General features: G+C 42.4%; 1 protein-coding gene across 1 annotated transcript in view; it reads right to left on the bottom strand.

Annotated features, from left to right (window-relative positions):
- The window catches only part of LOC126188560 (protein nervous wreck), a 724,305-nt gene that overhangs the window by 97,535 nt on the left and 614,592 nt on the right, over positions 1-12,178 (bottom strand). Inside the window, exon 13 of the mRNA XM_049930159.1 lies at positions 7,601-7,707. Within this exon, the coding sequence (XP_049786116.1) occupies positions 7,601-7,707 (107 nt within the window). The remainder of the gene's footprint in view (positions 1-7,600; positions 7,708-12,178) is intronic.

The raw sequence follows: 12,178 nt of genomic DNA on the forward strand, positions 1-12,178 counted from the left end.
CAGTTTCTGCAAGTTTAAATTGTCGCGAAAAATATTTATAATTGACTATCTTTGTACGTAATATCGTGTTGAGATTTTCGACAGGAGTTGTAAAACATGCGTATTGTAGCGAGCAAGGCAGAAGCTGTGGATGAGCGTGCATAATGGAAGGATGTGGTAGCACGCAGCGTTATATGTCTGAGAATTTGAGAATAAGTGGAAGTATTAGTGGAATCAGGTGTTGAAAAGAATTTTAAAAATCGCCAGTTCCATGTGTAACATACAAATAGGAAAAATCAATGCATTTAATAGAAAGGCTATAATTAACAATCGGTGAGAGCATAGATAGAAGAAGACAAATAAAACCTACTTTTCGCTTCTGCATTGCATTGCAACCCACTCGTTACTTTGAAGTAAACTGTAAATACAGTTAAAATCTTTATAAATTGAGTAGGCGAGAACAAATAGTGCAGGAACATTACAAGAGGAAGAATAAATGATTTTATATGTAGGTCATTCGAGGGTATGCAGGGTGCGAAATGCAGTACACAGAGGTGGCACCTCAGGTAACGAGAACTGCTCTAAACTAGCGGGACATCGAGTCGAATAGAGCTTAGGTGACAGTTACACGTGAATCATACCACGCCGATTCTGCTGTATGCCAGAGCTCGACAGCCATAGTGACTGATGTGTGGTGGCGTAGCAGTCTCTTCGCAACCCATGTCGAGGTGTCTTTAATAAGTGAAAGATCTGAAGAACGTTCAGGGTATGGCAACACACTAACACACTATCTATAGAGGTATGTCAGTACAGCTCGTGCAACATGTGGTATTCCGTTGTTTTGTTGAAAGATAGTGTTGCACAGACCTCGAAGACACGGCACAGCCACAGGCTTTAAAATGTAACAGTGACTGTTAAAGTTACCAGCTACGTGAACCGGAGGTGACTGGACTGTGTACCCGTTGGCACCGCAGCCCAATACGCTAGATGCCAAGCCCACGTGATAAAGACGAATGCAATCTATAAACGTTCATTCTGCTCTGAACCTCCACAAATGTTAGTTCTCCTTGGAACCTCCACACACCGATACATCTACCGTGATGCAGTATGCAGAATCTGGACTCTTCTGAAACACTACATAGTGTCCAGTGTTGTCGGGCGCACTACTCTCAGCGAGTGCATGAAATGAAGTCACAATAATGGCCGCTATAGTGATGTTCGTTGGCATTATAGGCACCGTCGTACTGTCCGTAGCGACACTTGTTTTACTTGAAACAAACCCATTTCTTGACTGAAGTGTGCCATTGGTTGGCGCTATTGCTGCCTACCCTAGTCGTGTCAGTGATATCTCCGGGCCAAAATGACCTCTTCGACACTTTATTTGAAGAGCAGGCAGCGAAGGAAGGTGGACGTTCCGACCGAAGGTGCAGTATTAGGTTTACGAGTCGCTTAATTGAAAATGGTGCCGAGAGGAGACTGTGGACTCTTGGGGAATGGTTGCTGTATCGTCGAACAATACTGTGTTCAGCTGCGTAGTGGTAAGGGGGCTCTGATTAATGTTTTCTAGTGTTACAGTGATACTCGGGTGCTTCCCGGACGGGAGCAAGTCTTTCCAGACACGTATTACGGCGTATGACGGAGTGTGCCTGTGAATGTGTGTCCAGAAACTAGAAAATCCATATTCAAGCAGCAATCCGCTGGGGGATCGGCGAGTGGGCGCCCTCGTGCGATGCTTATCGGGTCACCTTTGAACTGGATGATGTATTGATGATGGGACCCGGCTGGGAGGCTGTTTTACGGCAAGTTGTGATCACGTATCACTAACATTTACTGCGTACGTTTGCCTTTACGCATCTTAGTCTAAAGGCTAATGCAGCCGTTGCAACTGTAATCAGAATAGTTTAATAATTATTTCTGTTTTTTTCATGATACACAAGGATTACGGTTGTTCGTCCCAGCTGTTTTTAAGAATATTGTGGTGCTTGTCTTGTTAAGTATTACTGATATTTTTTAAAAATCTTTAAGGCAACAATTAAAATTGTAGTCTAGGATTTGTACTGTCGCCGCTTTTCAAGTAACCGTCAGGCTTGTGTTAAGGCTGTTGTTTCGCTATATATATTTTGAGACGGGAATAGAAGTTTTGCATATCTCTCTGGTGCTTATAGCAATTTATCTGAACTATTGCGCCTCACCTTAAAAGATTATTGCTGTCACTTTCTTGTCGTCCAATCTCTTGCTTATGTTGATATGCCGTTATCGTGAGCCTAAAGTATACATGTTCCAGAAAACTAACTGCATTGTGTTGAGAGGTATACTGTGAAGCTGGTTTATGTTGTAGTGAAAGCGGTCGTCGGTAATCACGCCGGTCGTTAAGAGATTTTCAGCATATGTGAAATGTATGGCGTAAAGAGTGCTATGATTTCGACAGATCAAATTGCTTTCCAGCCAGTCTGTCGTTTTTTGTCAAATTTGTTATTATTGTACTGAATTATTTTGTATTTTATTAACAGAAGTGAACAGACTTTAGCTAATATTGTTTTGCAATTTTGTGCAATGTTTTGTGCTTCTTGGCTTGAAACTTGCATAGGCATACTACTGTAACATTTGAGGAAATTGTTTTAAAATAGTTGAGAAATTATGAGAGTTTTGGCATGAAATCCGTTCTTAGAGATATTGGCCAGTACCTGTGAATCGTACTGTTGCAGTGATGTTAAGAAGTTCCTGGCTAATATTTTATAAGTAACAATTTTCTATTTGAAGACTATATAGGTGTGTTAATTTTGGAGCGATATTTGTTTTTGAAATGAATAAAGTATCTTATATGCATGTTAAATGAAATGGATCCCATAACTGAACCTTTCGTTATAATTCCATCCTAAAGTTGCAATCATCCACGGAAATTTAGGTAGGGTGCTTAAATTAACTAATGGCACAGAAAATATGTTTCATGGCTGAACGATTCTACAAGTCTGACCGAACATGTCAGTCCTCTCGGGCACTAATTATGTTGCGCCGTTGAGATTTTACACACTGTTAATTACGACTCTTCTGAACCCATCCATTCCATATTGGCACAAGACAAGCAAACAACGTTCAAAACTGCTTTATGAATGAGAAACCACCTAGTAATTTTTCCTTACGTACAAAGTGTTGATGACTTTACTCCTACCCACTTCGTGTGTTTGTGGTAAAATGCCAATCATTTGTATATGTGTAGTACACTTGTTGGCAATTGAATGTGCTGCCTTCATGGTGTTACAATTCTACTAGCAAGCAATGCACTTTTTCCGAGATTAGATAGGCTCATTCATATGAAAATAATAATAATAATAATAATAATAATTATAATTATAATAATAATAATAATATAGACCGCCAAATAACCCACAAGTCGAAACAACAATATAAACTATCAACACAATCATACACAACAAAATAAATGAAAACACAACTATGGAAGAGTTACAACTACTGGTTTATATGGGGGCACTCACTACACTAAATATACACATTAGGCAGAGATCAGAACCAACCAACACACAGAAGAAACCCACAAAACCAGCATGGCAACACAGGCTACAGATCAGAATAGAAAAACTGAGAAAAGGCATCGGACAGCTAACACAATTTATAGGAAATGAAACGTCAGAAAAAAACGAAAAAGGTTAGGTAAAATCTCACAACAAGAAGCGATAGAGAAATTAGATGAAAAGAAGCAGAAATTACAAGCATTGGCCAAACGACTTAGAAGATACAAAAAAAGTGAAAATAGAAGGAAACAAAACCAAACATTCAACACAAACCAAAAGAAATTTTACCAGACAATAGATAATACACACATTAAAATAGACAATCCACCAAACATAACAGACATGGAACACTTCTGGAGCAACATATGGTCAAACCCGGTAGAACATAACAGGCATGCACGGTGGATACAAGCAGAAACAGATACATAAAAGATGATACCACAAATGCCTGAAGTGATAATTTTGCAACATGAAGTCACCCAAGCAATTAATTCTACTCACAATTGGAAAGCCCCTGGAAAAGATAAAATAGCAAATATCTGGCTAAAGAAGTTCACCTCAACACATTCACATCTAACTAAATTATTTAACAGTTACATTGCAGACCCATACACATTCCCTGATACACTTACACATGGAATGACTTATCTGAAACCTAAAGATCAAGCAGACACAGCAAACCCAGCTAAATATCGCCCCATAACATGCCTACCAGCAATATACAAAATATTAACTTCAGTCATTATACAGAAATTAATGACACATACAACACAGAACAAAATTATAAATGAAGAACAAAAAGGCTGTTGCAAAGGAGCACAAGGATGTAAAGAGCAACTGATAATAGACGCAGAGGTGACATATCAAGCTAAAAATAAACAAAGGTCGCTACACTACGCATACAGTGATTACAAAAATCTTTTGATAGTGTACCCCACTCATGGTTACTACAAATATTGGAAATATACAAAGTAGAGCCTAAACTGATACAGTTCCTAAACATAGTAATGAAAAATTGGAAAACCACACTTAATATCCAAACAAATTCAAATAATATCACATCACAGCCAATACAGATTAAGCGTGGAATATACCAAAAAGACTCATTAAGTCCTTTCTGGTTATGCCTTGCTCTGAACCCACTATCCAACATGCTAAATAATACAAATTATGGATACAATATTACTGGAACATACCCACACAAAATCACACATTTGCTATACATGGATGATCTAAAACTACTGGCAGCAACAAATCAACAACTCAACCAATTACTAAAGATAACAGAAGTATTCAGCAATGATATAAATATGGCTTTTGGAACAGACAAATGTAAGAAAAATAGCTTAGTCAAGGTAAAACACACTAAACAGGAAGATTACATATTGGAGAACCACAGTGACTGCATAGAAGCGATGGAAAAAACAGATGCCTATAAATATCTAGGATACAGACAAAAAATAGGAGTAGATAATACAAATGTTAAAGAAGAACTAAAAGAAAAATATAGACAAAGACTAACAAAAATACTGAAAACAGAATTGACAGCAAGAAACATGACAAAAGCTATAAATACTTATGCTATACCAATATTGACCTACTCATTTGGAGTAGTGAAATGGAGTAACACAGACCTAGAAGCACTCAATACACTTACACGATCACAATGCCACAAATATACAGTAGAATACATCACATACATGCAGCAACTGAAAGATTCACATTAAGCAGAAAGGAAGGAGGAAGGGGATTTATCGACATAAAAATCCTACATTATGGACAGGTAGACAATTTAAGAAAATTCTTTCTAGAACGAGCAGAAACTAGCAAAATACACAAAGCAATCACTCATATAAATACATCGGCTACACCAGTGCAATTTCATAACCACTTCTACAACCCTTTAGATCACACAAAATCAACAGATACGAAGAAAGTAAATTGGAAAAAGAAAACACTACATGGCAAGCACCCGTATCATCTAACACAGCCACACATCGATCAAGACGCATCCAACACATGGCTAAGAAAAGGCAATATATACAGTGAGACGGAAGGATTCATGATTGCAATACATCAACAAACAATAAACACCATATATTACAGTAAGCATATTATTAAAGATCCCAATACCACAACAGATAAATGCAGACTTTGCAAACAACAAATAGAAACAGTGGATCACATCACAAGCGGGTGTACAACACTAGCAAATACAGAATACCCCAGAAGACATGACAATGTAGCAAAAATAATACATCAACAGATTGCCTTACAACATAAACATATAAAACAACACGTTCCCACATACAAGTATGCACCACAAAATGTATTGGAGAATGATGAATACAAATTATACTGGAACAGAACCATTATAACAAATAAAACAACACCACATAACAAACCTGACATCATACTCACCTAAAAAGAAGAAATTAACACAACTAATCGAAATATCTATACCCAATACAACAAATATACAAAAGAAAACAGGAGAAAAAATTGAAAAATACATGCAACTGGCTGAGGAAGTCAAGGACATGTGGCATCAGGATAAAGTTGACATTATACCAATTATACTATCAACTACAGGAGTCATACCACACAATATCCACCAGTACATCAATGCAATACAGCTACATCCAAACTTATATATACAACTACAGAAATCCGTAATTATTGATACATGTTCAATTATCCGAAAGTTCCTAAATGCAATATAACATATACCGTACAGTTAAAAGGAAGTCACGCTTGATCAAGGTCCGCGTCACTTTTCATTTTTGACCAGACAAGCACATGCATGCACGGTGGATACAAGCAGAAACAGATACATACAAGATGATACCACAAATGCCTGAAGTGATAATTTTGCAACATGAAGTCACCCAAGCAATCGACATAAAAAACCTACGTTATGGACAGGTAGACAATTTAAGAAAATTCTTTCTAGAACGAGCAGAAACTAGCAAAATACTAGTGGCAAAATACTAGTGGCTTGGATGTACGTTAGATTTGGGCATTGCGATTGGTCACCACCCATTTTCTGTGAGGTTAAGGCTGAAAACTGAGGTGGCTATGTGTGTCCTGTGGTAAGGACACATGTATTGACGTCTCCTTCGCATCTGCGTCTTTTGGAGATTATTTATTGTAACAGAAGCTATGTTTTTGTATCTACATCGAAGTTGTTCACTTCAAGTGTATTGAAAAGCTGGTTACGCTTTGCTTCAGTTCGATAATGGTGTACTGATCGAAACCGATAGCACTGAGCATAAAAATAAACAACTGTTGTTCATCTAGAATGAAGTTTCATAAATGAGGCAATCTTCAGAGCAAGGGAAATCTCAAAGAATCAGAACTGAAGTTTAGTTGTTACGTATTTTTTGTCTCTGGGCATAATCAGCTATACAGAAAGTGCGTGGGTGGTGAAGTGGAGCTGCACAAAAAAATGCAAGTCCCGGGAGAGGTGTAGTACTGCCAGTGCTAACTGCGGAGCGAAGTTTTACGTCACGGGTGGAAACTGACCGCGACATTTTCGGTGAACATAAAAATAAAATAAAAAAAGTGGTTTCACACGTTAAGATCTCTCTTTTCCACCTTCCAGGAAAAGTGCCTTGTACTTTTCGGTGTAATAAATATGAGTAATTGTCGCCTGTTCGACGTTCGATGGGAGCGGTGCTGAGTGCTGTTTCTTCTTCTTTGCCGGAGTGAGAACGCCGTGCTTGAAAGGCTTTGCTCAGCGTTCCTAAGCCTAAAAGACTGCTGGGTTATGAGTTAGCATAAGTGCACATCAGCGTCCATGTGCTTACAGTGATCCTGATAACAATAGTTTCACTAAAATCTCGACGTCAGCAACAGAACCCCATTGTTTAAGATAACCACCGAGCAGCCCCAGCGTTTGCTCATGCGTATGAGTTCGCGCTCTCTGGTTTCGCCTCTGGATTTCTCTACTTTAACACTGGTGGCTGTGGTCATAGGTCACTAGAACATAATGTTCCGGAGTGCATGTAATTCATGAAAAAATAGCCTGCAGTTTCACAAATATGGGAGACTATAGAGAGCCGAGAAGCGGTTTGCAGACAAGCACTCACCCCTTGTCCCGAGCCGCCGTCCGTCCGCATGGAGAGCGAGCTGGCCGAGCGGGGCATGTCCTGCACGCTCAGGCTGTCCGCCTCCTGCAGCCACTCGTCCACGTTCACTGCCGCACAAATACACACAAAACAACGACATAAACACCTGTTACTCTCTGCCTCTGCAACACAAAAAGAATTCTTAAGCATTTCGTCCTCACTCTAAAAGCTATAGCTAGCCGTCCTCTCACGGGACGTGAAAACGCACGTGGGCGGAGAGCCGGTGACGTCACAGTGTGGAATCGCATATTCCACTATGCTTCGAAGCATGAAGTAAAGAATCTGACATGTCAATTTTTGCCTCGTGGAGAGGAAAGTGGCCAATGAGATGTGCCATCGTTTTACGTCATAAGCAGAACATAGCAGCCCTCGTATCCTATGGCATTAAACATCGTATTTGGAGGGTTTTCTTTCTCATAGAGTACGTGGTACTAAGGTAAGATGTTTCAAAGCATCAGCAAGTAGAGGATCTCTCGAAAATTTGTTGTTTTAGCTACGATTTGGTGCAATAAAAAGACAGGAAACTATATCTCGGTAGGTAACGGCTACGTTAGTTGATGTTTTTCGTGTTATATTACGTTCGTGCATAATTTCTTGGCGTTTTTGTTTTACCTGTAGGTATTGTATTGTATTGTATGTTATCCGGGGACCTAGAAACGACGGAGAGGCTCCGTCCCCGCCGCAGCCGCAGTGGTCCACAACCCCACGACGGCTACCGCAGTCCACCTCTCCACAACACCACACCGAACCCAGGGTTATTGTGCGGTTCGGCCCCAGGTGGACCCCCCCAGGGAGCGTCTCACACCAGACGAGTGTAACCCCTTTGTTTGCGTGGTAGAGTAATGGTGGTGTGCGCGTACGTGGAGAACTTGTCTGCGCAGCTATCGCCGACATAGTGTAACTGAGGCGGAATAAGGGGAACCAGCCCGCATTCGCCGAGGCAGATGGAAAACCGCCTAAAAACCATCCACAGACTGGCCGGTTCACCGGGCGGATTCGTGCCGGGGACCAGCCGCGCCTTCCCGGTCCGGAAAGCCGTGCGTTAGACCGCACGGCCAACCGAGCGGGCTACCTGTAGGTACTCCTGTTGATATAGTCATTTTTCAATGTAGTTCACTGTTGCTATATTTTGTCATTTGAAATTAGTGAGTGGAGCTGTGGACACTGGAAGATGGACTGCCAAGAGGAGAAATCGGAACATTTCCGACGTATTCCTCTGTTCAGTTCAGGAGAGGGACGACAGCAGCGGAGGCAACCTGAAACATTTTCGACGTAGAGAGGGGTGACGGGAGCGGACGTAGCCAGAAACATTTCCGCCGTGCGTGGACAGCGCCATTAGACGGAACACGGCAAGAAAATGGTTTTCTCGTTTTAAGGAGAATCGTTTTGACATTAATGACTCTCCAAAGATCCATATCAGTGTTCTCCAGAGCTGCGACATTTGCATGCAACGTGGAAGGTCTAAGAGTCTGGTGTGTGGCTACCGCCAAAATCACAAAAATCAGCGGTTATCCATATGTGCGTCTCTGCTTGCTCGTCATGATTTGACTTGTGAACAACACCAACCATTACTATACTGTATTGCCACTGGCGACAAGAAACAGTGTGTTTATGCTAACAGGAGCAAAGGAATGGAATGGTTGAGCCAAAAAAAATGCAGAAAATCCTCATACAAAGACCTGTGGACATTCACAACTGATAATGTTTTGCTTCTTGTGGAACAACGACGGTGTGGTGTACTAAGAATTTGTTTCGCAGAGGTAACTACAGTAGACATTTATTGTCAACTGAGATGTCTTGCAGACGCGGTCCAGGAACAATGACTAGAAAGACTGAGTGAAGTGATGCTATTCCACGGTAACGCCCGCTCGCATTCTGCTAGAGCGACAAAAAACATAATACAGGAGTTGGGTTGGTAAGTAATTCCGCTCCCACCTTATTCAGCTGACCCTGCACCCTCAGATTTTCTAACTTTTCCGCTCTCTAATGAACAACCGTCGAGGTAATTCCTTTTCGTCTGAAAATGCATTCCGAACATGGCTCGAAGATTTCTATAGTGGCGGAATCGAAAAGTTACCCCAGGGTTGGCAGGCTGTTGTAAATACACTCCTGGAAATTGAAATAAGAACACCGTGAATTCATTGTCCCAGGAAGGGGAAACTTTATTGACACATTCCTGGGGTCAGATACATCACATGATCACACTGACAGAACCACAGGCACATAGACACAGGCAACAGAGCATGCACAATGTCGGCACTAGTACAGTGTATATCCACCTTTCGCAGCAATGCAGGCTGCTATTCTCCCATGGAGACGATCGTAGAGATGCTGGATGTAGTCTGTGGAACGGCTTGCCATGCCATTTCCACCTGGCGCCTCAGTTGGACCAGCGTTCGTGCTGGACGTGCAGACCGCGTGAGACGACGCTTCATCCAGTCCCAAACATGCTCAATGGGGGACAGATCCGGAGATCTTGCTGGCCAGCGTAGTTGACTTACACCTTCTAGAGCACGTTGGGTGGCACGGGATACATGCGGACGTGCATTGTCCTGTTGGAACAGCAAGTTCCCTTGCCGGTCTAGGAATGGTAGAACGATGGGTTCGATGACGGTTTGGATGTACCGTGCACTATTCAGTGTCCCCTCGACGATCACCAGTGGTGTACGGCCAGTGTAGGAGATCGCTCCCCACACCATGATGCCGGGTGTTGGCCCTGTGTGCCTCGGTCGTATGCAGTCCTGATTGTGGCGCTCACCTGCACGGCGCCAAACACGCATACGACCATCATTGGCACCAAGGCAGAAGCGACTCTCATCGCTGAAGACGACACGTCTCCATTCGTCCCTCCATTCACGCCTGTCGCGACACCACTGGAGGCGGGCTGCACGATGTTGGGGCGTGAGCGGAAGACGGCCTAACGGTGTGCGCGACCGTAGCCCAGCTTCATGGAGACGGTTGCGAATGGTCCTCGCCGATACCCCAGGAGCAACAGTGTCCCTAATTTGCTGGGAAGTGGCGGTGCGGTCCCCTACGGCACTGCGTAGGATCCTACGGTCTTGGCGTGCATCCGTGCGTCGCTGCGGTCCGGTCCCAGGTCGACGGGCACGTGCACCTTCCGCCGACCACTGGCGACAACATCGATGTACTGTGGAGACCTCACGCCCCACGTGTTGAGCAATTCGGCGGTACGTCCACCCGGCCTCCCGCATGCCCACTATACGCCCTCGCTCAAAGTCCGTCAACTGCACATACGGTTCACGTCCACGCTGTCGCGGCATGCTACCAGTGTTAAAGACTGCGATGGAGCTCCGTATGCCACGGCAAACTGGCTGACACTGACGGCGGCGGTGCACAAATGCTGCGCAGCTAGCGCCATTCGACGGCCAACACCGCGGTTCCTGGTGTGTCCGCTGTGCCGTGCGTGTGATCATTGCTTGTACAGCCCTCTCGCAGTGTCCGGAGCAAGTATGGTGGGTCTGACACACCGGTGTCAATGTGTTCTTTTTTCCATTTCCAGGAGTGTAGTGAAGGAGAATATACAACTGATGACTAAGGTCTCTCTTATGTGTATCTGTGTATTTATACTACTTATGGAAAAACACTATGAACTTATGCACAAACCCAATAACTTGTGCGCTGCGAAAGTTCGCATTTCAGTGCCACGGTACAATGATGCACTATCAAAAGCGCGTCTTTTTGGTACAATTTGCGTAGTAAATATCAAATAATGACTTCTGTAGATACAGTCTTTAGACTGTGTAAGTCATATTGAGAGGTTCGGCGCTTGTGCTGTGACCGTAGAGCGGTTGACAGAGTCGTGAGTTGTGAACTGTAAACAGAAGGCTGACAGGTCCGCGTTTACCTCCTTCCATTTCTTTTTTTTCGATTTTTGTTTTCTAAAGGATTCTGGATCTTTCTTATTGATTTAATAGAAGTTTTACCTCAGAAGTCTATGTTATTTATTACATATAATCTATCTGCTGCAGTTGTTGTTGCATAGGCCAGCGACTGAAATGTTTTCGCAGTGGCCAGAAATCTTAACGTGACTGCCAATCTGTCAGAAAGTACACACACACTGGAAGTTTTTGCTGCTATGAAACTTTCTATATATATCTGCGTTTCTGGACTGGCTCATGTTTTTATTTTGCCGGTAAATATGTTTTTCAATGATAGTGAACGGATTCGAAAATATCTCCTCTTCCATTCGAATGAAATTACGAAACGAATCTTCATCTTCAAATCGTTACGTTATTACAGAGTGTTGGTGGTCAATGCAATATCGACAGTATATACATTAGACACAGCACCTTAACCATATTCAATTTAAAACCAAAAAACCGAAAATGGGATGAAAATGCAATTGTGTTAACTAATAACTTCTGTTACTATGTATCTCATACCGTTGTACAGCATTATGTAGTGTTCCCCCACCAACAATTTTCTTTTCAACACATCGACACGTCCAGAATCGACCTTGATTTTCTCCGCTCTTCTTCAACAATCGCTAAGAGAGAACGCAAGCTATTTCACGCGCGT

This window comes from Schistocerca cancellata, chromosome 5 (genome assembly GCF_023864275.1).
Source record: "Schistocerca cancellata isolate TAMUIC-IGC-003103 chromosome 5, iqSchCanc2.1, whole genome shotgun sequence".
In the NCBI taxonomy this organism is placed as follows: domain Eukaryota; kingdom Metazoa; phylum Arthropoda; class Insecta; order Orthoptera; family Acrididae; genus Schistocerca; species Schistocerca cancellata.